This window comes from Pelophylax lessonae (genome assembly GCF_965119305.1).
Source record: "Pelophylax lessonae genome assembly, chromosome: 3".
Taxonomy (NCBI): Eukaryota; Metazoa; Chordata; class Amphibia; order Anura; family Ranidae; genus Pelophylax; species Pelophylax lessonae.
The window spans coordinates 242,054,035-242,079,217 of record NC_138770.1 but is presented as its reverse complement, the minus strand read 5'-3'; the positions used below and the strand labels follow the sequence as shown (position 1 = coordinate 242,079,217).

At 45.9% G+C, this 25,183-nt stretch overlaps 1 protein-coding gene across 1 annotated transcript in view; it reads left to right on the top strand.

The window, feature by feature from the left end:
• Window positions 1-12,758, top strand: part of DHX36 (DEAH-box helicase 36) — a 181,313-nt gene extending 168,555 nt beyond the window's left edge. Inside the window, exon 25 of the mRNA XM_082251944.1 lies at window positions 12,073-12,758. Within this exon, the coding sequence (XP_082108070.1) occupies window positions 12,073-12,297 (225 nt within the window). The 3' untranslated portion in view covers window positions 12,298-12,758. The remainder of the gene's footprint in view (window positions 1-12,072) is intronic.
• Window positions 12,759-25,183: the final 12,425 nt, after the last annotated feature.

Below are 25,183 nucleotides of genomic sequence, written 5' to 3'. Positions count from 1 at the left end.
AGGAGGATCCTGGGGAAGGCACCAGTCACAATAGATCTCCGTCCAGTTCAGACAAGGAGTCAGACAGTGACAGTGAGAAGGAAAGGGATAGTTTCAAAAGAAATAAGAGTCTCTTTCCTTTAAGGAGACCCTCCATACATTCTAAAGTGGTGCATGCCACTGAAGGGATCCCAACTCCGGTCAAAGAGTCTTCCAATAAGGATAAAGTATACAAGGGCTTGGGAAGAGCCCAGTACAGAGCAATTCTCATCCACCAGTCTTTAACCACTTGCCGACCAGTCACTGGGACTGTACTGCGGCAAACTGGCTCGATTCCGTCCAGCGACGTAGACCTACGTCGCTAGACTCCTCCCCTTGTGGGCGGCGCTCGCGTGCCGCCGGAGTCTCGCTCCCGCTGTTTTCAGTCACAGCGGGAGTCGGGCCAGTGGAGGAGCAGCGGCTATTGCTGCTGCTCTTCCCCGATTGTCGGGGAATCGAGTTTGGAGATCCGCCCGCTTGTGTAAACAAAGCAGGCGGATCTCCTAAGTGACAAACAGTGACAGATTGCAGGGTTCAGCATAGCTGAACATGCGATCTGTCCCTGTGTCACTCAGTCACCTCCCCCCACACACGTTAGTAAGCACCAGGCATACATTAACCCCTCCCTCTCCAATAAAATTAACCCCTTCCCTGCCAGTGTCTTTTTTACAGTAACAGTGCATATTTATAGCACTGATTACTGTAGAAATGTCACTGGTACCCCCAAAAGTGTCAAAAATGTCAGTCAAGGGTCCGATCTGTCCGCCGCAATGTCGCAGTCCCGCAAATAAAATCGCAGATCGCCGCCATTACTCGTTAAAAAAAAAAAAACACCAAAAATGACAGAAATCTTTCCCTTAGTTAGTAAACGCAATAACTTTTGCGCAAACCAATCAAAATACGCTTATTGTGATTTTTTTTTTACCAAACATACCGTAGGTAGCAGAAAACAAAGTGGCCAAAAATTAAAAAAAAAATCGATTTTTATATTTTTTTGGGGGGGAATTTCATATAAAAAAATGTGAAAAATATTGTTATTTTTTCAAAATTTACGCACTTTTTTTTGTTTATAGCGCAAAAAGTAAAATTCGCACAGGTGATCAAATACCACCAAAAGAAAGCTCTGTTTGTGGGGAAAAAAGGACGTAAATTTAGTTTGGGTACGGCGTCGCACGACCGTGCAATTGTCAGTTAAAGTCGCACAGTGCCGAATCGCAAAAAGTGGCCTGGACGTAAGACAGCAAAATTCTCCGGTGGTAAAGTGGTTAAAGGACATGATTCACCAGGAATGGAAATTTCCTATGAATGCCTTATCCAGACCAAAAAACTGGAAAAGAAGGTATCCCTTTGAGGAACAGGAATTGGAGGAGTTTATAAATAGCCCTAAACTAGACGCCCCTCTGGCCCAGCTATCAAAGAGGTCAGATTTGTCCTTTGAAAATGCTGGTCACATTAAGGATATCATGGATCGCAAGATCGAATCCTTACTAAAAAAGGCTTGGGCTTCTAAATATGACTACAGCTCTAGCAGATACCTGTATGGCCAGAAATGCAGATTTCTGGATCAAGGAATTGTCAAAATATATCTCTACAATGGAGGGATCACAAGACTTACTAGATTCCTCATCTGTGATTGGGAAAGCAGTGTCTTACTTAGCAGACTCAGCAGTAGAGTTAATATTAGCCTCTGCAAGAACAACAGCGCTTATGAATTCTGCTAGGAGGGCAGTTTGGGTCAAAGCATGGGAAGGAGACATATCTTCCAAGCTAAGACTTTGCGCATTACCTTTTGAAGGTTATTTTGTGTTTGGCTCTGGGCTGGATGATGTTTTATCCAGATCCTCATAGAAGGGGAAAAAATTCCCCACTAAGAGGAAGGACAAGTTAGGGAGATATTCCTTTCGGAACTTCCAAGGCAGAAACCAAAAAAGGCCTTTCAGGGGACAAGCCAGGAGAGGTGGTCCGGCAAAGAGAAAACAAGGAGCTAACCTGTTGTTCCTTAAACCTGGACCCAATCCTAAAGAGACCAAGTGACGCCAGCATCAGGGTAGGGGGCAGGTTGGCCCATTTCATTTCCCAATGGGAAAACATCTCAACCAGCCCCTATATTCTCCAGATCATCCGGGAAGGTTACCGACTGGAGTTTTCCTCTCAGCCGATGACAGAAATAACAATGACATATCCCTCAAAAATAGAACAAAGGAAGAAAGCACTGCTAGAAGGTATTCAAGAATTAGCAGAACAGAGGGTGATTACACCTGTACCAGTAGGTCAGGTATTCCAAGGCTTTTACTCCCACATATTTGTGGTGCCAAAGCCCTCAGGAAAATTCCGGCTAGTTATAAACCTCAAAAAATTAAACAAATTTCTAATATACAAGAAGTTCTCTATGGAGAACATTTATGCGGTCAGAAAAAATCTGTTTCAGAACATCTTTATGGCCACATTGGATCTAAGGGATGCTTACCTGCATGTTCCAATCTGTCCGGAACATCAAGCATTCCTCAGATTCGCAATAGTGACGGAAGAAGGAACTGCACACTGGCAGTTCAGAGCTCTTCCCTTTGGCTTGGCAGCCAGTCCAAGGATCTTTACGAAGATCTTGGCAGAAGTAGTAGGCCATCTGCATCTGCAGGGCCTAAGTTTGATTCCCTTATCTGGACGATATGTTGATCTTTGCCATAGCAGACACCCAAAAAGTGATGTCAGTCCTACAGAGAGGGTAGGGTGGCTGATAAATGTGGAGAAATCCTCAATACAGCCAGCACAGGTTCAAATTTATCTGGGGTACAAAATGGATTCCAGAGTAAAGAAACTTTTTTCTCCCAGAGGAAAAGGTGGAAAAAGTGGTCTCAGCGGTGGAAAATGTCTGTTCTCATCCTCGATGTTCCAGGAGACAGATCATGAGGATTTTGGGTTTGATGACAGCTTGTATCCCAGCTGTAGAATGGGCCCAATTGCACTCACGAGACCTCCAATTTTTCCACCTGCTCTCTTGGAACAAGAGACAGGAGTCCCTAGATGAAAAAATTACTCTCCCCTCAAGTAATATCATCACTAAAATGGTGGACAGTTCCCCAAAACCTGAGGGAAAGTTGACTCTGGAGTCAAGAGCAACCCTTAAGGATCACCGCGGACGCAAGTTCCCGAAAGGTGGGGAGCTCACCTAGAAGGAGCTCATGCCCAGGGCACCTGGGATATACAGATAAGTCAGGCCTCATCCAACTACAGACAGCTGAAAGCGGTGGGAAAGGCCATAAAAGCTTTCGAAAAGGACATTTTAGGGAAAGAAGTCCAAATCCATTCAGACAATGCTACAACAGTAGCTTACCTGAATCATCAAGGGGGGACCAGATCAAAAACCCTGTTAAAATTAGCCAAGGAGACACTGGGCTGGGCAGAAAAGAGTGATTTCTCTTTCGGCAGTTCACATAAAAGGGAAGGACAACTGGGAAGCGGACTTCCTCAGTCGTCATTCCATCAAGCAGACAGAATGGGAACTGAATCCCAGAATATTTCAACTTCTAGTTCAAAAGTTTGGTCAACCGGAAGTGGATATGTTTGCCACTTGGCAGAACAAAATAATAAGCCAGTTCTTCGCCCTGACACAACAAAAGGGTATGTTGGGCTTGGATGCTCTAGCACAGCCATGGCACTTGAGGCTAGCCTATGCCTTTCCTCCTCAAAATCTGATTCCAAGAGTTCTACAGAGACTCAGTGGATGGCCGCAACTGCGTCTCATCTTGATTCCCCCTTGGTGGCCAAAGAGAACGTGGTTCGCGACTTTGGTATCCCTATCAGTGACAGCTCCTTGGAAACTACCAGAGGTTCCGGATCTGTTACTACAAGGGCCTCTTATTCACCCCAGACCACAGTTTTTTCAGTTAACAGCCTGGGTAGTGAGCGCCAAATCCTAAAGGAAAAAGGTTGTTCAGATAGGGTCATTGATACCCTCCTTCTAAGTAGAAAACCAGTGACTGGGAAAACGTACTCCAAAATTTGGAAAAAATTCTGTACTTGGCAGAGTCAGAAGAATTCCTCTGCCTCAATCCCCATTATCCTGGAATTTTTACAGGATGGGGTAGATAAGGGGGTGGCAGTTAACACCCTTAGAGTACAGGTAGCGGCACTTTTCTGTTTTCTTAGATAAAAGTCTGGCTAAGAGCCTTTAATTAAAAGATTTTTGTTAGCTCGGGGAAGAGCGACCCCGATCAATAAAGCTAATGTTCCAGTATGGAACTTAAAGTGGAGTTCCACCCTAATTTAATACTTACCTCCATCTTCTCGCTCCGGGTCACCTGAAAAAGAAATGGATAATCGCATATTTTTTTTTTTTTACTTACCTCGTAGCGAAGAAAAAATACTTACCTTACTTCCTCCTTCCTCCTTCCTCGGCCGCGGCCCGTCATCACTTCCTGGCTCTGCAATGATTCCTGGGAGCTGAACGTCATAGCTCCCAGGAATCATTGCGCCTGCACCGGCCCCGACGTCAGTTCCGGGTCGCGCGCGTCATCCCCTTCTAAACAGCTTCTGGGCATGCTCAGAAGCTGTAGAGGGATGACGCGCGCGACGCGGAAGTGACGTCGGGGCCGGCGCAGAGCATCGTGGGACCAAAGAAGGCGGAAGAAGGCGCCGAAGGGGATCTCGCTGGCTTCAAGCTGCCCACATCTGAGATGGCAGCGCTGGACAAGACGTTTTCAAGGTAAGTATTTGTCCTAACAGGTAAGTGCAACCCGGGACAGATCAGAGGCTAGCCATTGTGGAATGTACTAGCCCTGACTGTCCCGGGGGTATTAAAAAAAAAAAAAATCCAGGGTGGAACTCCGCTTTAACTCAAGTACTAGAGACGTTATCTAGTGAACCCTTTGAACCTTTGGATAAAGTTTCCCTGAATATTTTGTCAGTTAAGTAAACTTTTCTGTTGGCAATTACCACAGCTAGAAGAGTGGGAGATTTACAAAGTTTGTCCATAAAGGAGCCCTTTATGCTAATTCTCCAAGACAGAGTGATTCTTAGACCAGATCCCCTGTACCTACCTAAGGTAGTTTCCTCTTTTCACAGAAAACAAGAGATGGTCCTGCCATCATTTTGTGAAAAGACTAGGTGTGCAAAGGAACGAAAATTCTACTACTTGGATGTTAAAAGGTGTCTTCTCACCTATTTGGAAAGAACCAAAGGATTTAGGACGTCTAGTCACCTGTTGGTTCTACATTCTGGACCAAGAAAGGGATTGCAAGCTTCAAAACCCTTGATCTCTAGTTGGATTAAGCAAGCCATTAGTATGTCCTATAAGGTGTCGGGTATCCCCACACCAGCAAACCTAAAGGCACATTCCACAAGGGGCATGGCAACATCCTGGGCCGAAAGAACCGGAGCATCCTGGGAACAGATCTGCCATGCAGCCACCTGGTCCAGTCAAGATACCTTCCTAAAGCACTATCGTGTGGAAGTACTGTCTCAACAAGACCTTGCCTTTGGCAGAAAGGTTTTACAGGCAGTGGTCCCGCCCTAAGGTAGGCCAGTATGGATTCCTTTATCATCGTCTCATATGTAGGCCGTCCTGGAAGGGTGAAAGGAGAAAACTTACCGTTAGTGTACCGGTAACGGCCTTTCTCTTAACCCTTCCAGGACGGCCGGCCTACTACCCGCCCAAAAGTGATGGTGAGTTAAATGTGTGTGTGTGTATATATATATATATATATATATATATATATATGTATGTAACTGTATGTTATTGAATAACTGTGTCCCTTGAAAGTTTGGTTGTAAAGTTACTTTTCTAGTACTGAAGCTCAAGGATGGGTGGGACCTTTTTAACAGCTGCAAATTAGTTGTGTTTCCTGTAGGGTGGAGCCACAATCTCTCATATGTAGGCCGTCCTGGAAGGGTTAAGAGAGAGGCCGTTACCGGTACACTAACGGTAAGTTTTCTACCTCCTGTGAAGTCACAGAAGTTAAGGGAAGCAATTCTGTCGCTGCTGGCTTGCAACCTGGTGTCTCTCAGGTCATCTATGCAGGTGCTGGACCTGATGGTGTCCTCCTTTGAGGCTGTACCATATGCTCAGGCCCACACGAGACTTTTGCAACAGGAGATCCTTGTCAAATGGGACAGTGATCCTCTATCCCTGGACAGTCTGATTCGTTTGAGTCAGAGATCCAAGGACTCCCTGAATTGGTGGCTCAGCTCTCCGAATCTTCTCCACAGGAAATCCTTCCTTCCAGTATTCTGGACGGGGTGACGACAGATGCCTGTCTGACCGCTTGGGGGGGGGGGGGGGAGTGCTGGGCACCCTGAATGTTCAAGGGACCTGGACGTTGGAAGAGTCCAAGCTCCCGATCAACGTTCTGGAACTGAGAGTAATGGCTTGGCTGTTGAGAGCAAGGTGTTAAAGGACAGGGGTCTGTCCGATTCTACCTTACTCAAGGCTAGGAAGTTCACTTCTCGGAAGATTTATCGTACATGGAAAGCGTATATCGCTTGGTGCGAATCGCTGAAGCTGCATCCTAGATCCTTTGCTATCTGCAGGATCCTGACCTTTCTACAGAAAGGGGTTGACCAACATTTTTTGGCTTCGGGCACTCTTAAGTGTCAGATCTCGGCCTTGGCTGTGTACTTCCAATGCCCTTTGGCTACGCATTCTTTGATTCGTACATTTTCTTCAGGGGGTCCCCCATTTGGCTCCCCCCAGGAGGTCTCCGTTACCTCCTTGGGACCGTAATTTGGTTCTATTGGTTCTTCAGAAATCTCCTTTCGAGAACATAAGACACATTTCCTTGCTTGCCTTGTCGCAGAAAGTTGCCTTTTTGGTGGCTATCACCTCTGTGCACAGGGTTTCTGAACTAGCGGCGCTATCTGGTAATACACAGGAATAAGGTAGTGTTACGGCCTACTCCGTTGTTTCTTCCTAAGGTGGTTTCAGACTTCCATCTAAACGAAGACATAGTGCTTCCGTCACTCTGTCCGAAACCTTCACATCCTAAGGAAATTGCCTTGCATTGTTTTGGATGTGGTTCGGGCGATTCGGGTGTATCTGGAGACTACGGAGTCCTTCCGTAAGTCGGACTCTGTTTGTAAATACCGATGGACCCCGTAAGGGTCAGGCTGCGTCTACGGCGACCATCTCTCGATGGATCAGACAGACGGTGGTGAAGGCGTATTCTCTTAAGGGCAAGGTTCCTCCTTTCCCTGTCATGGCTCACTCTACACAGGCGCTGAGTGCCTTTTGGGCTTTCTGCCATCAGGAGTTAGTGATGCAGGTTTTGCAAGGCGGCCACTTGGTCGTCTGTACATACGTTCACCAAGTTTTACAGAGTGGATGTGTTGGCATCCTCAGAAGTGTCCTTTGGCCGCAAGGTTTTGCAGGCCGCCATTTAAGGAGCAGTTTACTTTTCCTTCTCCTTTGTGGTTTTGCTACAATTGAGCTTTGTTATCCATGGGAATTGCATTCTTTAAAGATTGTACTTTCCCCACCCCTCAGTGGTTACTGCTTTTGGACGTCCCATCCATCTATGATTTAAAGCAGCAGCTACGTCCGTTGGACGAAAGAGAAAATGGATTTTTCACTTACCGTAAAATCCATTTCTCCGAGTCCACCAAAGGACGTAGCTCCCACCCCTCTTTTCTCTGAAGAGTTGGGTTTTGGTTGTTGTTCACTGCTTGCAACTAAACTGAAGATGCAACAGTGAGGCCAGGGGTGGTAACCCAGGGATCCCGCCCCCCTGGGCATGTCAAAGCCTTTGGCTCTACCTGATCACTCATAGTGGGAGGGGCTTATTACCCATCCGTCTATAATTTAAACAGCAGCTACATCCTTTGGTGGACTCCGAGAAATGAATTTAACGGTAAGTAAAAAAAAATCCCATTTTTTCCCCACAAATAGAGCTTTCTTTTGGTGGTATTTGATCACCTCCTGCGGTTTTTAGTTTTTGCTCTATAAACAAAAAATAAGCCACAATTTTGAAAAAAAACAATATATTTTACTTTCTGCTATAAAACATTCCCAATAAAAAAAATTTAAAAATCTTATTTTTTTTATCAGTTTAGGCCAATTTGTATTCTGCTACATATTTTTGGTAAAAAAAAAAAAAAATCCCAAAAAGCGTATTTTAATTGGTCTGCGCAAAAGTTATAGCGTTTACAAACTATGGGATAGATTTTTGGAATTTTTTTTGTTTATTTTATTAGTAATGGCGGCGATCAGCGATTTTTAGCAAGACTTACGACATTGCGGCGGACAGATAGGACACCTAACTGACATTTTTGACACTTTTTGGGGACCGGTGACATTAATAGAGTAATCGGTGCTAAATAATATGCACTGTTACTGTATAAATGACACTGGCAGGGAAGGGGTTAATACTGGGGGTGATCTAAGAGTTAAATATATACTTAAATGTGCTTACTAACTGTGGGGGGGAAGGGCTCTGTGACAGGCACAGAGAGATCGGTGTTTCAGCTTAGCTGAGACACACAATTTTACTGTGCCTGTGTGACAGGAGAGCTGCCTGCTTTGTTTACATAGGCAGGCAGCTCTCCTGTCAGTTTCCTTGAAGATCGTGGGAGGCCGGCGGCGATCGAGCCTGCTCCTACCGCAGTCTGGCTCCCGTTGTGTCTAATCACAGCGGGAGCACAGCTCCAGCAGCACGTGCCGCCAAGACCGCGTGCACATAATCATGTACATCTAGTAAATCTGCATGGGGCGGTCGGCAAGTGGTTAAAATCATTTGCAAGTTTATTAAAATTAAAAAATCCCATGTACATAAGTATTCACAGCCTTTGCCCAATACTTTGTTGAAGCAGCTTTGGCACCAATTACAGCCTCAAGTCTTTTTGAGTATGATTCTACAAGCTTGGCACACCTATTTTTAAGCAGTTTCTCCCATTCTTGTTTGCAGGACCTCTCAACGCCATCAGGTTTGATGGGGAGCGTCAATGCACAGCCATTTTCAGATCTCTCTCGGGAGATGTTCAATCGGGTTCAAGTCTAGGCTCTGCCTGGGCAACTCCAGTACATTCGCAGAGTTGTCCCATAGCCACTTCTTTGTTCTCTTAGCTGTGTGCTTAGGGTCGTTGTCCTGTTGGAAGATGAACCTTCCCCCCCAGTCTGAGATCCAGGAGCAGGTTTTCATCAAGGATGTTTCTGTACATTGCTGCATTCGTCTTTCCCTCGATCCTGACTAGTCTTCCAGTCCCTACTATTGAAGATTAGTTTAGAGCACTCTGGAGCAGGATTTCATCAAGGATGTCTCTGTACATTGCTGCATTCCTCTTTCCCTCGATCTTGACTAGTCTTCCAGTCCCTACTATTGAAGATTAGTTTAGAGCACTCTGGAGCAGGATTTCATCAAGGATGTCTCTGTACATTGCTGCATTCCTCTTTCCCTCAATCCTGACTAGTCTCCAGGTTCCTGTCGCTGCCACCACCACCATGCTTCACTGTGGGGATGAATTTTGCCAGGTGAAGAGTGGTGCCTGGTTTCCTCCAGACAGGATGCTTGTCATTCTGGTCAAACAGTTCAATCCTTGTTTTCATCAGACCAGAGAGTTTTCTCTCTGGTCTGATCTGAGAGCCCTTCAGGTGCCTTTTGGCAAACTCCAGGCGGGCTGTCTTGTGCCTTTTACTGAGTGGCTTCTGTCTGGCCACTCTACCATACAGGAAATGGGCACCGCTCGCTTCCAGGACACTTCTCTACTGCTGGATAGCATGATGGCGTCCTCAAAACCTGATGTGGCTTACGCGTTTCGAGGGAGGACCCTCTTCCTCAGAGCCAAAATCGCCACATCAGGTTTTGAGGTTTTCTAGGAAGAAAAAACCTGGTGGTTTCAAACTTCTTCCATTTACGGATGATGGAGGCCACTGCTCATTGGGACCTTCAATGCTGTAGAAATTTCTCTGTGCCTCGATTCAGTTCTGTCTCCGAGGTCTACAGACAATTCATTGGAATTCATGGCTTAGTTTGTGCTCTGACATGCACTGTTAAATGTGGGATCTTATATAGGCAGGTGTGTGCTTTTCCAAATCATGTCCAATCAACTGAATTTACCACAGGTGGACTCCAATCAAATTGTAGAAACCTCTCAAGAATGATCAGTGGAAACGGGATGCACCTGAGCTCAATTTTAAGTGTCCTGGCAAAGGCTGTGAATACTTGTGATTTTTTTTTTTAAAATATTTGCAAAGATTTCAAACAAACTTCTTTTCACGTTGTCATTATGGGGTATTGTTTGTAGAATTTTGAGGGAAATGTACAGGTCCCTCTAAAAAAATTAGCATATTGTGATAAAGTTCATTATTTTCTGTAATGTACTCATAAACATTAGACTTTCATATATTTTAGATTCATTACACACAACTGAAGTAGTGCAAGCCTTTTATTGTTTTAATATTGAGGATTTTGGCATACAGCTCATGAAAAACCAAAATTCCTATCTCAAAAAATTTGCATATCATGAAAAGGTTCTCTAAACGAGCTATTAACCTAATCATCTGAATCAACTAATTAACTCTAAACACTTGCAAAAGATTCCTGAGGCTTTTAAAAACTCCCAGCCTGGTTCATTACTCAAAACCGCAATCATGGGTAAGACTGCCGACCTGACTGCTGTCCAGAAGGCCATCATTGACACCCTCAAGCAAGAGGGTAAGACACAAAGAAATTTCTGAAGAATAGGCTGTTCCCAGAGTACTGTATCAAGGCACCTCAGTGGGAAGTCTGGGGGAAGGAAAAAGTGTGGCAGAAAACGCTGCACAACGAGAAGAGGTGACCGGACCCTGAGGAAGATTGTGGAGAAGGACCGATTCCAGACCTTGGGGGACCTGCAGAAGCAGTGGACTGAGTCTGGAGTAGAAACATCTAGAGCCACCATGTACAGGCGTGTGCAGGAAATGGGCTACAGGTGCCGCATTCCCCAGGTCAAGCCACTTTTGAACCAGAAACAGCGGCAGAAGCGCCTGACCTGGGCTACAGAGAAGCAGCACTGGACTGTTGCTCAGTGGTCCAAAGTACTTTTTTCGGATGAAAGAAAATTTTGCATGTCATTCGGAAATCAAGGTGCCAGAGTCTGGAGGAAGACTGGGGAGAGGGAAATGCCAAAATGCCTGAAGTCCAGTGTCAATTACCCACAGTCAGTGATGGTCTGGGGTGCCATGTCAGCTGCTGGTGTTGGTCCACTGTGTTTTATCAAGGGCAGGGTCAATGCAGCTAGCTATCAGGAGATTTTGGAGCACTTCATGCTTCCATCTGCTGAAAAGCTTTATGGAGATGAAGATTTCATTTTTCAGCACGACCTGGCACCTGCTCACAGTGCCAAAACCACTGGTAAATGGTTTACTGACCATGGTATTACTGTGCTCAATTGGCCTGCCAACTCTCCTGACCTGAACCCCATAGAGAATCTGTGGGATGTTGTGAAGAGCAAGTTGAGAGACGCAAGACCCAACACTCTGGATGAGCTCAAGGCCGCTATCGAAGCATCCTGGGCCTCTATAACACCATAGCAGTGCCACAGGCTGATTGCCTCCATGCCACGCCGCATTGAAGCAGTCCTTTCTGCAAAAGGATTCCCGACCAAGTATTGAGTGCATAACTGAACATAATTATTTGAAGGTTGACTTTTTTTTGTATTAAAAACACTTTTTTTTATTGGTCAGATGAAATATGCTAATTTTTTGAGATATTATTTTTTGTTTTTCATGAGCTGTATGCCAAAATCATCAATATTAAAACAATAAAAAGCTTGCACTGCTTTAGTTGTGTGTAATGAATCTAAAATATATGAAAGTCTAATGTTTATCAGTACATTACAGAAAATAATGAACTTTATCACAATATGCTAATTTTTTGAGAGGGACCTGTATTAATTTAATCCATTTGGAATACGGCTGTAACATAAGAAAATGTGGAAAAAGTGAAGCTCTGTGAATACTTTTCAAATTCACTGCTCGTAGTGTCAAAGGCTGGAGGGAGACCCCATGAATGTTTGCAGAAGGCAGGTTACGGCCTTCCAAAAATTAATTGTGATTGTGTTTTATTTACTGTGTCTCTTGTATTGTAGGATTTGAAGACCGAGCTCGATTCCCTTTTGCAAGAGAAGATAGAAAATCCTCAGCCTGTAGACTGGAGTGAAACAGAATCAAGAGACTGTGCTTTTCTCACAGCTATTATTGATCTAATAACTACCCAAGAGAATGGGGAGGCCAAGAATTTTGCCCCTCGACTGGAGCAGAAGAAACCCTGGTCTTGTGCAGCTAACTTTCAGTTCTATCAAGCAAACAACTAATTTTTATTTTTTTTTTTGCTGTTAAACAGTAGTTACTTTATCTGCCACTAGAGGGACCTTCAAGCGATTGCACTGATGCAGAAGAACTGTGAGAAATGTAGTTTGTACATTGAGGTGCTGGTCCATTAATGGGTCTGTAAATGGCTTTCCATGTTTTTATACATGGCTATAAAATGGCATTACTGTGCTTAACAGTATATTTGCCTGTAATTTAAACACCTGCAAGAATATATTCAGATGTTGAATAAAAGCAGGTAATGGATTCCTTTCAGCCCCAAAAAGTTAATGTTTTGTTTAATGTCTGTACTGTAGCTGTATTCCTTGTCAAAGAACTGGTCTGTAGGTCTTGATTTCTCACATTTGTTCAGCAAGTTCAATATACAGTCATTGGTTTATTTATGCTCATATCAAATGGTATTGCCTCATATGCTATGCTGTGAGGGAGGACAAAACTGTGTGTGCAGAAACACATTTTTTCCAAAAATTCCAAGCATGTCCTGTTAATGTATTGTTTTCTCTAATAAAAAATTCACCTTTTCTAAAGCTTGGTCTGTTTTTGCATTGATCATTTGATAGATTAAAACGGTCTGCATACATCTCAAATAAATATGCATTAGAAAACGCATTTGCCTCCAAGTCCTAAACAGAAAAGTCTTTTAAAAACTTTTGTTAATTGGTCATGTATTTGCAACTTTAGTTTTGCAGTTCTTCATAATAAGTCTTTAATCTCTGTTTCATCATCAGCATCAACATTCTCCATTTCTGAACTCTCAGGAATATAAGAAGGTTGAGGCTTGACTTCAGTCTTTTTTGTCATCTGTTGTTGTTACAGCAATCTGTCTACTGTCATTTTGTAACTCTAAGGCCTCATGCATACTGGAAGTTTTTTACAGCTGCTGTTTTTGGAGCAGACGTTTTTTTTCTGCATCCAGTAAACTCCCCAGAATGTTAGCCTATGTGGTCATGCACACATAGGCTGTTAGCTGCAGTTTTTGGCAGGGGGGTTTTCTGGCTGGAAACAAAAAACCCAGAACTAGTGGGTTTTGAGGAGTTTTTCAACTGTAAAAAACACTTGAACGCTTATAAAATCTTAAAAACGTGGCTATTCGCCATTTATCAATGTTTTGAGCCATAAGTCTTTGTGGGAGTAAAATTTAGCTAAAAACAGCTACAGCTGAAAAAAAAAAAAAAAAGCTAAAAAAATGCTGAAAAACGCTACTGCAAAAAAGCTAAAAAAAACTCCCAACGGCTACAGCTTTCTACTGACATTTTGATAACGTTCAGTGTGCATGAGGCCTAATAAGATTTGTTTTAGATTCTATTTGTTTTTTTTTAAGATCCTCTATGTAATTACAAAAAATCTCAGTTTGGACAGTTAAGAGAAAATTGAGACACCTTTTCATGCATTCCTGTGTTCTGTAGATTGTTAGTCTCCTGATTTATTGTACGAACATTTTTGGCAGATATATTAATATTAATAATCTTACTAAATATTCTTACTAACTTTTAACACAATATTTATCTTTTTTGTAATTTGTGGACAGTAAACCTGGATTTGTCAATCTGTGTATTGGCCTGTAAACATTCATTGTACATACAGTATATCACAAGTGAGTACACCCCACATTTTTGTAAATATTTTATATTCTCTTTTTATGTGACAACACTGAAGAATTGATACTTTGCTACAATGTAAAGTAGTGAAACAGTGTAAATTTGCTGTCCCCTCAAAATAACTCAAAACACAGCCATTAATGTCTAAACTGCTGGCAACAAAAGTGAGTACACCCCTAAGTTAAAATGTCCAAATTAGGCCCAAAGTGTCAATATTTTGTGTGGCCACCATTATTTTCCAGCACTGCCCTAACCCTTTTGGGCATGGAGTTCACCAGAGCTTCACAGGTTGCCACTGGAGTTTTCTTCCACTTCTCCATGACAACATCACGGAGCTGGTGGATGTTAGCCACCTTCCGCTTCTTCATCTTCTGTTTGAGGATGTCCCACAGATGCTCAAGAGGGTTTAAGTCTAGACACATGCTTGGCCAGTCCATCACCTTTACTCTCAGCTTCTTTAGCAAGGCAGTGGCCGTCTTGGAGCTGTGTTTGGGGCCGTTATGTAGGAATACTGCCCTGCGGCCCAGTCTCTGAAGGAAGGGGATCATGCTCTGCTTCAGTATGTCATAGTACATATTGGCATTCATGGTTCCCTCAATGAACATGGTTCCCTCAATGAACTGTAGGAAGAGGCTTCCTTCTGGGACGACAGCCATTTAGACCAATTTGATGCAGTGTGCAGCGTATGGTCTGAGCACTGACAGGCTGACCCCCCCACCCCTGCAACTTCTGCAGCAATGCTGGCAGCACTCATACGTCTATTTCCCAAAGACAACCTCTGGATATGATGCTGAGCACGTGCACTCAACTTCTTTGTTTGACCATGGTGAGACCTGTTCTGAGTGAAACCTGTCCTGTTAAACCGCTGTATGGTCTTGGCCACCGTGCTGCAGCTCAGTTTCCGGGTCTTGGCAATCTTCTTATACAGCCCTCAAAAATTCCACTCGCCTACTAGCATTTTGCGAGTGGAATTTTGAGGATGGCGAGCTGTGCATGCCGCCGCCGCCGCCATTAACAGCAGCCGGCGATTACTTTTACTTTCTTTTTTAGAAAAGGATGGGCTCTAGGAGCAGAGCACTGCATCCTGAGCCCACCCATTGTGTGACAATAGCGAATGAGTATTCGCTATTATCACAGGGATCCTCCTCCTGATCCTCCTACTGGCCAATCAGGAGGCAGGTGTTTCCTGATTGGCCAAAAGGCGAACGATTGTAACTGGCCGAGGAGGAGGAGGAGGACTCGGGAGACACGGAGGACGCACAGGATTGATGAGAAGCCGCCTGCTGCAGGTAAGTGCACGCTGGGATCGCTCTGCAATTAAGGAGACATGCTGTGGGCGCTCTGCAATCAAGGAGACATGCTGTGGGCGCTCTGCAATGTAAGGGGACATGCTGTGGGCGCTCTGCAATGTAAGGGGACATGCTGTGAGCGCTCTGCAATTTAGGGGACATGCTGCGAGCGCTCTGCAATTTAAGGGGACATGCTGTGGGCGCTTTGCAATGTAAGGGGATATGCTGTGGGCGCTCTGCAATGTAAGGGGACATGCTGGGGGCGCTCTGCAATTTAAGGGGACATGCTGTGGGCGCTCTGCAATGTAGAGGGCGTGTTTAGGGGCGGAGCAGGGTGGGGTTTGGGTGGGGCAACAAGTGGCGAGTAACTCTTAAGGCCTGGCTAGTAGCTCATGGCTTGAAATTTTGAGCCCTTTTCTTATAGCCTAGGCCATCTTTATGTAGAGCAACAATTTTTTTTTCAGATCCTCATAGTTCTTTGTCATGAGGTGCCATGTTGAACTTCCAGTGACCAGTATGAGAGAATGAGTGATCACACCAAATTTAACACACCTGCTCCCCATTCACACCTGAGACCTTCTAACACTAACGAGTCACAGGACACCGGAGAGGGAAAATGGCTAATTGGGCCCAATTTGGGCATTTTTATTTAGGCGTGTACTTACTTTTGTTGCCAGTGGTTTAGACATTATTGGCTGTGTATTGAGTTATTTTGAGGGGACAGCAAATTTACACTGTTATACAAGCTGTACACTCGCTACTTTACATTGTAACAAAGTGTCATTTCTTCAGCATTGTCACATAAAAAGATATAATAAAATATTTACAAAAATGTGAGGGGTGTACTCACTTTTGTGAGATACCGTATATTTCCATAAGTGGCTGTTGTTTGGATAAAAAGACACCCTCTTTAAATTCTAGCTTTCTTTCACTAGCTAAGTCATCAATGAATTCCATATTTTTTACTCACCGTAATTAGAAGAATTTCTGATCTTCAGCTGGCTTAGTCACTGGACCTCTTGTCCATGTCTGACAAAACACAAACACCTCTTGGTTGATAAGTTCAAGACCATCTTTTTCTCAGGACTTGAATATTCACAAAATTGCGCTAATTTCTCCCCTTTCATCAAGGATAGAGATTTCCATAAAAATTGAGAAATGACGGCAGTGCCTTGCTTGCCAAAACAAAAAATATTGAAGATATCTAATATTTTAGTATCTTTACTGTAAGTGTTTCCGGATGATTACTATAGATAGCCAGACTCACCTAAAAACAAAGTGTAAATTTATTGTCACACAGTTGGTATCATAAATACTATGTAAAAAGTATAACAGTTCAGTTCAATGTAGATAAACATATAAGAAATAAAAGCTACTTATGAAAAACGTGTCAAGCTTGAAAACATGGCTGTACAGGCATGTGTGTCCTTTCATGCCCGTCTACTCTAAGCAGTATGTTCAAGAGAGAAGCAGGAACTTGCATATTTTGGTTTCTGGGAGCAAGCACCTGTTTAGGGTTGTCAAAGAGTATATGTAAAGTCTTTGTGTTTGTATGTGTGTGTGTGTTCTCTCCTCATGAGTGTGTCGTCCTGAATATGGATCTTTATTCTATATATCTTACATGTAGACATCATAACTTCACAACGCTCAAAACATTGCATGGCATACATAATTTCTGCTAACTTCAGCTATTTCTATACAAGAGGAGGTACTAAATTCATATATAAACTTTGATTGACAAGCCCACATGTAACACGCTATTCTTGTTCTTGTAACATGGCTAATGTTATGTCATATAACCAAAGATCTACTGAGGAAACCTATTACCATGTTATGCAACTTTAAGTAAATGCATACAAATACTATTATGACTGAGATTACACTAATCCCAATTAACAGTATTTAAACAAATATATGTATTATTCCTCGTATTACATAGATCCAGTCTATTCTTGACTTCCCATGAAATTCCATGCCAGATACCTTATATGTCATCCTCCAACTAGCTACATACACCAGAAATATTTGACATATTACCGCCTCAGCTGAAGAACTTTATCACTAATCACCTGATCAAGGTCATTCACACACATTATTATTATTATTATTATGATTAATCATAAAACCAAATATATTTTGTAAGCTTTCCATGAATATAAGAACTCCTATATGTGCCGAAATATGAATTTGGAATAATTCTCTAACAGCTGCAGTCTCTTCCCTTTGAACCCATTAGGGATTTACTCTTGGCCAACCTTACTCGCAAGAAGGTATTTCCAATCGCTATCACCTCTGCCAGTAGGTTGTAAGAGCTGGCTGTTTTATTTTGCAAGGGACCCTTCCTTCTAGTTTATAAAGATAAGGTCATCCTTTGGATTTTTTTTTCCCTAAGGTGGTACTTTTCACCTCAATCAGGACATAATGTTTCCATCCTTTTGTGCTGCTCCAAAACACCCTCATTAGGTTGTTCTCCACTCTCTGGGTGTGGTTCAAGCTGATAGTCTACCTCCCTGACACTACTCCTGTGAGGTGATCAGACTTTTTTTTTGTACTTTTGGTGGGTTCTCGCAAAGGGTGCCCTGCAATTGTCAGGTGGATCCATCAGATTGCAGATCAGGTCTAGACAGTGAAGTATAGGGTTCCTCGTTTCCCAGTGAAGGCTCATTCTTTGTTTATACTGCTTGAGGGTTCTCAAAAAGGATGTGCTGTTTCTTGTCCCACCATTGCTTAGAGCATTTGTCCAACTCATCATTCAAGCATTTGACCTTAAGGGCAGGTCCCTCCTTTTCCGATCAAAGTCCTTTCTACTAGAAGTGTTGGCACTTCATGGACCTTCAAGCATCAGGTCTTGGCATCTCAGGTTTGCAAGCCTGTCACCTGGTCTTGTATTCATACAGTAAGTTTACGTTGTATCAGGTGGATGCTCAGTCCTCAACAGACACCAGCTTCAGTGGAAGAATGCTCCAGACGGCCCTGTTTTGGGCCCTTACCTTGGGTTGTTGTTACTTGTGTCCGTAGAGCCTGTATGCTTTGCTTTGCTGTGTTGCCCAGCCCTCATGGAATTGATTTTGGACATACTAGGAGTCTAAGAATTATCAAATTATGTGTCCTATAATGTACAATAAAGAAAAGATTTTTGACTTGCCTGTAAAAGCCTTTTTTTTAAGTACATCACAAGACCCTCACCTGTGTGTCTACGAGCATTCCTTTATTGCTTGCTACAAACCTCAAAGCATTCTGGGAATGGGAGGGGTTATGCAGGACCGGGTTTCACTTTGCTATTGACAGTGTCCAATTACCTGGAGGTGAAGCATATCTCATTGGTCTAACCTATATCCAATCCTGTGTCCTGTGATGTACTTCAAGGAAAAGATATTATAGGTAAATGTAATATTATAGGTCAAAAATTATTTTCTCTTACGTCCTCTGACAGTCGCCGCCACCTCTAAGTCATCACTGTTGGGTATTGACTTCCCATCCGCAGGAGTAGCTAGGCATATAGACTTAGTCCAAAGACATTAGCATATACACACCCATGGGGGCTGTCCCATCTGGTCAATACCCCCCCCTGCATCTCCACTCCCAACTCAGTTTTAATCTGCCTAGCGTCAGGAGTAGTCAGGCTTCCCTGTGCTGGGGCTTCAGTCTCAGCCTTCCTAATCTTTTATTTGATTTTTTCTTTGAAAAATGTCAGTTTTTTCTTTCTTTACTAGCTGTTTATTTTGTCAGCTTCTAGTGTTAGTCTTCTCTTCGGATGAAGATGGATCATGCAGTGCTGGGATTCGGACTGACCGCCCTGGTTCTCCAGGGCACAGAGGGTCAGATGGACCCCCAGCCCGCCATTGAGCGTTCAGCTATGGTTCGCCCTGGCATTACGAACGACCCATCCCTGTTCGCTGCAGGGATGCAGCCGTTGGGTGGCTACCTCACAGGATTCGTCTGCGGTGCTGCAGCGTCATGTCCCTGGCTCACGGCACTCCCTGTCAGATGAGGACAGCGGTTTTCCGTGCATAGAGGCTTCCCACGCCATCTGGTACAGGTAAGTACTTCTGTGTGGGGCCTCTGTCTGGGGTGGCAGTCTGTGTTGCTGTGTGTTCCCCATGTCTGTGCCTGTGTGACTCCCTGTGCGATCCCTGTGGGGATCGCTTGTGCAGATACTGTATGTTGCCCGGGGGTCCCTGTCCCTGTGTCACTTAGGTGCATTGTTGGGGGTGCAGACGTTTTTGGTTATGCGGCGACCGCAGCGGTGCATTTTCGCGCGGTCCGCCATCTTAACTATGGGCAAACGTGTAGTTCCTCTGGGGCGATCCACCGCCATTTTGTGGGCGGTGGAACCATCGGTCCGGCCGCATGTTGGCAGCCATTTTGGCGTAGCCTCCAATGCATCCCTATGGGGCAGCCATTTTCCCAGGGTCTGGCATATATAGTCCAGCCTACTTCAGCAGCACTTCCTTTCCTTTAGCAGCAGGACATCGGTAGCAACGCTCTGCAGGTTATCACTTTCAATTTTCCTCTGTTATCGCTTCTGGCTCAGTTTCTCTTCTCCTTTTTGGGGTCTTTTATCACTGTAGCGGTAGCGGTGGGCTGCGCACACCGCAGCGTTCTTAAAGGGAACAGTACATTGTATTGCACTGTAGTTTGTTTTCTGATAACTTGAGCAATGGATTCTCAGGGAAGCAAGTTTCCTCCAGCTTTAGTGGGGGACCCCAGTTCTCCTGTGGCCCCGCTGCGACCCGATCTGGCTGCTGTGGTGGCGACTTTAGTGGCAAATGTGGAAATGCTGATGTCTGAACGTGCTGCGAGAAAGAGGCCCAGATTGTCTCTCTCTTCAGATTCAGATGGGGATATGGCTGCTGCTGCGAGCGTGCCCTTTTCAGGGTCCCGCTCATCCTTGGACCCCCCCGGGGTCTGAGGGGGAGGCTGAGATGGAGGGGGTTGATACCTCCTCCCCGGAGTCGCCTGAAGAACGGGCGACCATGGATGAGTTGATTGTGTCTGTAAAGGACACCTTGCATTTAGAGGATGAGCCCTGTCCTCCGGGCGTTGTGTCCTCATTTGGGACGCACAGGACCCGCATGTCTGCGCAGGTTTTCCCCTGCCCAGCGGAATTCCATTACACTGTTAATGAAATGTGGCGCACGTTGAAACGTCCATTCCTGGTACCTAGTCGGTTCAAATTGCTTTATCCTTTTGCGCCGGCTACGGAATCACGATGGTGTGTGCCCCCACAGGTAGATCACACTGTGGCCATGTTGAACAAGGCTACCTTGGTTCCTACTGAGGATACCCCGGTTTTCCGGGATCCCACGGACCGGCGGTTGGAGTCTTCCTATACGGTGGCGGGTTCGTTGCTCAAACCAGTTTTCGCGTCCATTCTGGTGGCGCAGGCGGTGGCTGATTGGACTAAGATGCTTAGGAGCAATCTCGTGTCTGATGGTGTTCTGCCTGCCCGGCTGGAAATGGTGGATCAGATCCACCAAGGCGTCATGTACTTGTGTGATGCAGCCTTGAATGAGGCCCCCTTGGTGGCTCGCCTCTCTAGTGTCGCGGTGCTTAACCGGCGACTGATATGGCTGAAGAGCTGGTCGGCCGACCAGCCCTCACGGAAGACTGTTGCTGATTTTCCCTATGCTGGCTCTCACCTTTTTGGCGAGGCGTTGGACGCCCTGGTGAAAGGCGTCACCGGGGGCAATAGCACTTTGCTGCCCCAGAACCTGAAGTCTTTTCGAGGCAAGCGGGGTTCTGCGCCTAGATCCAATCGGGGGTCCTTTCGTGCCTTTCGGAACCAATCCAAGGGCAAGCCCTTCAAGGCCCAGGGCAGTCAGAAGAAGCCCTGGGCGGGTAAGCCGAAGCCCGGCTATGCCGGCTCGGCGGGTCAATCCGCCTCTGCCTGAAGGGGCGCCCTCACCCATTTCAGGGGTGGGGGGACGTTTGCGCGGTTTCCTCCAACCTTGGCTGCTCCGGATATCGGACAGGTGGGTTCAGGAAATCGTTCGATCGGGATACAAAGTGCGTCCTATTCTGGACCTGAAAGCGCTGAACCGCTTCGTGCGTGTTCGGAAGTTTCGAATGGAGTCTCCGTTCGGTGGTGGCCTCCTTGAGTCCAGGAGAATTCCTGGCTTCGATAGATCTGAAGGATGCGTACCTGCACATCCCCATTTTTGAGGGTCATCAGCGGTACCTTCGGTTTGCTATCGCGGAGGATCACTACCAGCTTGTGGCGTTACCTTTCGGTCTCGCTTCGGCACCAAGGGTGTTTACCAAAGTGTTGGTGCCGGTTCTGGGCCTGCTGAGGTCCCAGGGCGTTGCGGTCTTGGGTTACCTGGACCATCTACTTCTGAGATCACGTGCCAGCCAGGACCTTGTGCGCGATCTGTCCATCATGGTACAGACGCTCCAGGAGTTCGGATGGACCATCAACGTTCAAAAATCGGCGTTGTCTCCATCGCTTCGTCTCCCCTACCTGGGGATGGTTCTGGACTCTGCTACGGCAAAGGTGTTCCTGCCGGAGGACAAGCTCCGGACTTTGCGGAATGAGCTCAGGTCCCTCAGGGACAACCCATCCTCATCACTCAGGACCTGTATGCGGGGCCTGGGGTTGATGGTTTCGGCCTTCGAGGCGATACCCTTTGCTCAGTTCCGCACGCGGGCTCTCCAGACGGAGATCCTGGCCAGGTGGGACAGACTTCCTCAGTCCTTGGATCTGTGTGTCTCCTTGAGTCGTCAGACCAGATTGGCTCTTCTGTGGTGGCTCCAGTCCCCGTCGGTGGCGGAAGGCAAGTCCTTCCGTCCATTGGTGTGGACGGTGGTTACCACGGATGCCAGCCTGTCGGGCTGGGGTGGAGTCCTGGGCAACCTGTCTGCCCAGGGCACTTGGTCGGAGGAGGAGTCCTCCCTCCCAATAAATGTGCTGGAATTGCGAGCGATCAAACTCTCTCTTCCAGTGGTCGGACCGTCTCCGGGGCCTACTTGTCCGCGTACAGACGGACAATGCTACCGCGGTGGCTTACATCAACCACCAGGGGGGCACCAGGAGTGCTCGAGCGGCCCGAGAGGTGACCGACATTCTGTCTTGGGCCGAGACTCATGTCCCGGCGATCTTAGCAGTTCACATTCCGGGTGTGGAAAATTGGCAGGCGGACTATCTGAGCCGCCAGACCCTGGACCAGGGGGAATGGTCCCTACACCCGGAGGTCTTTCAGATGCTGTGTGCGAGGTGGGGATCCCCGGACGTGGATCTGTTCGCATTCCCGGCTAAATCAAAAGGTGGAAAGGTTCGTGGCAAGAACGCGCGGTCCGTTGGCGGACGCCTCGGATGCGTTGGTTGCCCCTTGGCATCAGTATCGTCTGATGTATGCCTTTCCTCCGATTCAGTTACTATCCCGATTCCTCCGCTGATTGGTCTCGGAACCGCACCTGGTGATTCTGGTGGCTCTGGACTGGCCTCGCCGGTCCTGGTACGCCGACGTTGTTCACCTGGCAGTGGCGCCTCCATGGCGACTGCCAATGCGGGAAGATCTCCTGTCTCAAGGTCCGATCTTTCAGCCTGCTTTACAGTCGCTGGCTTTAACGGCCTGGCTGTTGAGACCCAGGTCTTGAGGGACAAGGGTCTCTCCCCTGAGGTTATCCCTACCCTAATCAAGGCTAGGAAATCCTCCTCTGGTAAGATCTATTACCGTACCTGGAAAGCTTATTTCGCCTGGAGTCCAGGGGGTTCTCCCCTCGTTCTTACTCGGTGTCGAGAGTGTTGGCTTTCCTCCAGTCTGGAGTGGATCAGCGCCTGGCGCTGGCCACGATAAAGGGCCAGGTGTCTGCACTGGCTATCCTTTTCCAACGCCCTGTGGCGTCTCATTCCTTCCATGTGTGCGACATTTGGCTCCTCCCAGGAAGGAGCCTTTACCTCCATGGGACTTGAACTTGGTTCTGTCCGTGTTACAGCGTGCTCCCTTTGAGAACATCCGGGAGATATCGTTGCCTCTGCTGTCGAAAAAGGTTGCTTTTCTAGTGGCGATCACTTCGGCTCGCAGAGTGTCGGAGCTGGCAGCGTTGTCTTGCCGCTCCCCTTACTTGGTAATTCACAAGGATAAGGTGGTTTTGCGACCAACCCCATCCTTCCTTCCCAAGGTGATCTCTGAGTTCCACCTTAATGAGGACATTGTCCTGCCTTCGCTTTGTACGAAGCCTAAACATCCAAAGGAGAGTACCTGTCGTCTACGGATTCCTTTCGGAAGACGGATTCCCTATTTGTCCTTCCTGAGGGATCTCGGAAGGGCATGGCTGCGTCGGCAGCAACTATTGCCAAATGGATCAGACAGACCATTGAGCAGGCTTATGCCTTGAAGGAACGGGTTCCGCCCTTCCCTGTTAAGGCGCACTCTACCAGATTTTTGAGTGCGTCCTGGGCCTATTGGCATCGGGCCTCGGTGGCCCAGGTGTGCAAGGCTGCGACTTGGTCGTCTGTGCACACCTTTTCCAAATTCTACAAAGTAGATGTTGTCCTTTGGCTGCAAGGTTCTTAGTGCGGCAGTGCCATGAAGCACCCTTGTTTTCTGGGTCCCTGGCTGTTGGTATTTGCTTTCCTGGGCTGTTGCTCCTGTTGAGCATTGTTTTTCTGTTGCCCAGAGGTTCTCTTACTGTGCATGTAAGGTTCCTTTCTCTGATGTAGGTACTGCGTTGCCTTGTCTACGGTTGCGTCTCCCACCGCTCATGTCTATACTGCTTTGGGACATCCCAACAGTGATGACTTAGAGGTGGCGGCGATTGTCGGAGGACGTAAGAGAAAACAGAATTTTTGTAAAATCTTACCTGTAAAATTCCTTTCTCTGAGTCCTCTGACAGTCGCCGCCCCACCCCTCTTTTGGGGTTCTTATTACCTACTGCTATGCTACCAAACTGAGTTGGGAGTGGTGATGCAGGGGGGTATTGACCAGATGGGACAGCCCCCATGGGTGTGTATATGCTAATGTCTTTGTCTTTGGACTAAGTCTATATGCCTAGCTACTCCTGCGGATGGGAAGTCAATACCCAACAGTGATGACTTAGAGGTGGCGGCCACTGTCGGAGGACTCAGAGAAAGGAATTTTACAGGTAAGATTTTACAAAAATTCCGTTTTTTTCTTTAGTTCAAATTCACAAGGCACTCTGGTTTTAGTGCTGGTCATTGGAGGAAGTATGTAAGAAAGAAGGTATTGATATATTAGCCTTTATCTCTTTGTCTTAATGCTGGATGGAATCAAAGGATTTGAATGTGGGGTAATAGTATTCATATTACCTCAAGCACACAATACTAAGAATCAACGACGCAGGTCACAATCTTCCTGATCTGCATTATATTGTTTTACTTATATTTCTTTACTTTAAGCCGGGTTTGGTTCCTAGAACCGCAAAATGTCTTCCAACTTTTTGAACTCTGGGCATTCTAATTGCCCTTGACAAGCCAAGGGATCCAAGCCTGCCACTACAAGAACGTCCACCTCACTAGTTCCATCAAAATTAGGGGGGCATCTGATGGTTTATGCAGAGTTTTAGGAAGTTTGCATAGCTGAGTGTGCATGATCTCAAAATAGGTTTCACCTCCATGCTCCTTAATTCTCCACTTGACATCTCCCTGTGTGTTAGCATAATTGAACAGACCTCCTTTCAACTATTCAGGGATTTTAGACTCGGGGGGGGGGGGGGGGGGGGGTTATTAATAACAATCTCGTAGCTTATCGATATTTATTTATAGCTGTTTAGAGTTCCAAAACTCAGTCACTAGTTCCAGCTTGGATTTAAGGCCCTTAAGGCTTTTGTCCTCAGATGCCTCCCTCCATTTTAGAGACTTCTTGATTTCCATCAACATAAGGCATGCATTTTTAATTTCTAATTCAATTAGCAAATTATTTGTTTTGCTGGGAGTTACAACCACTATCAGTTTCTGGCTCTTTCCTTTGACTTTGCCTTGGCCCCGAGAATGTTCACCAAAATCCTTGCACCAGTTTTTT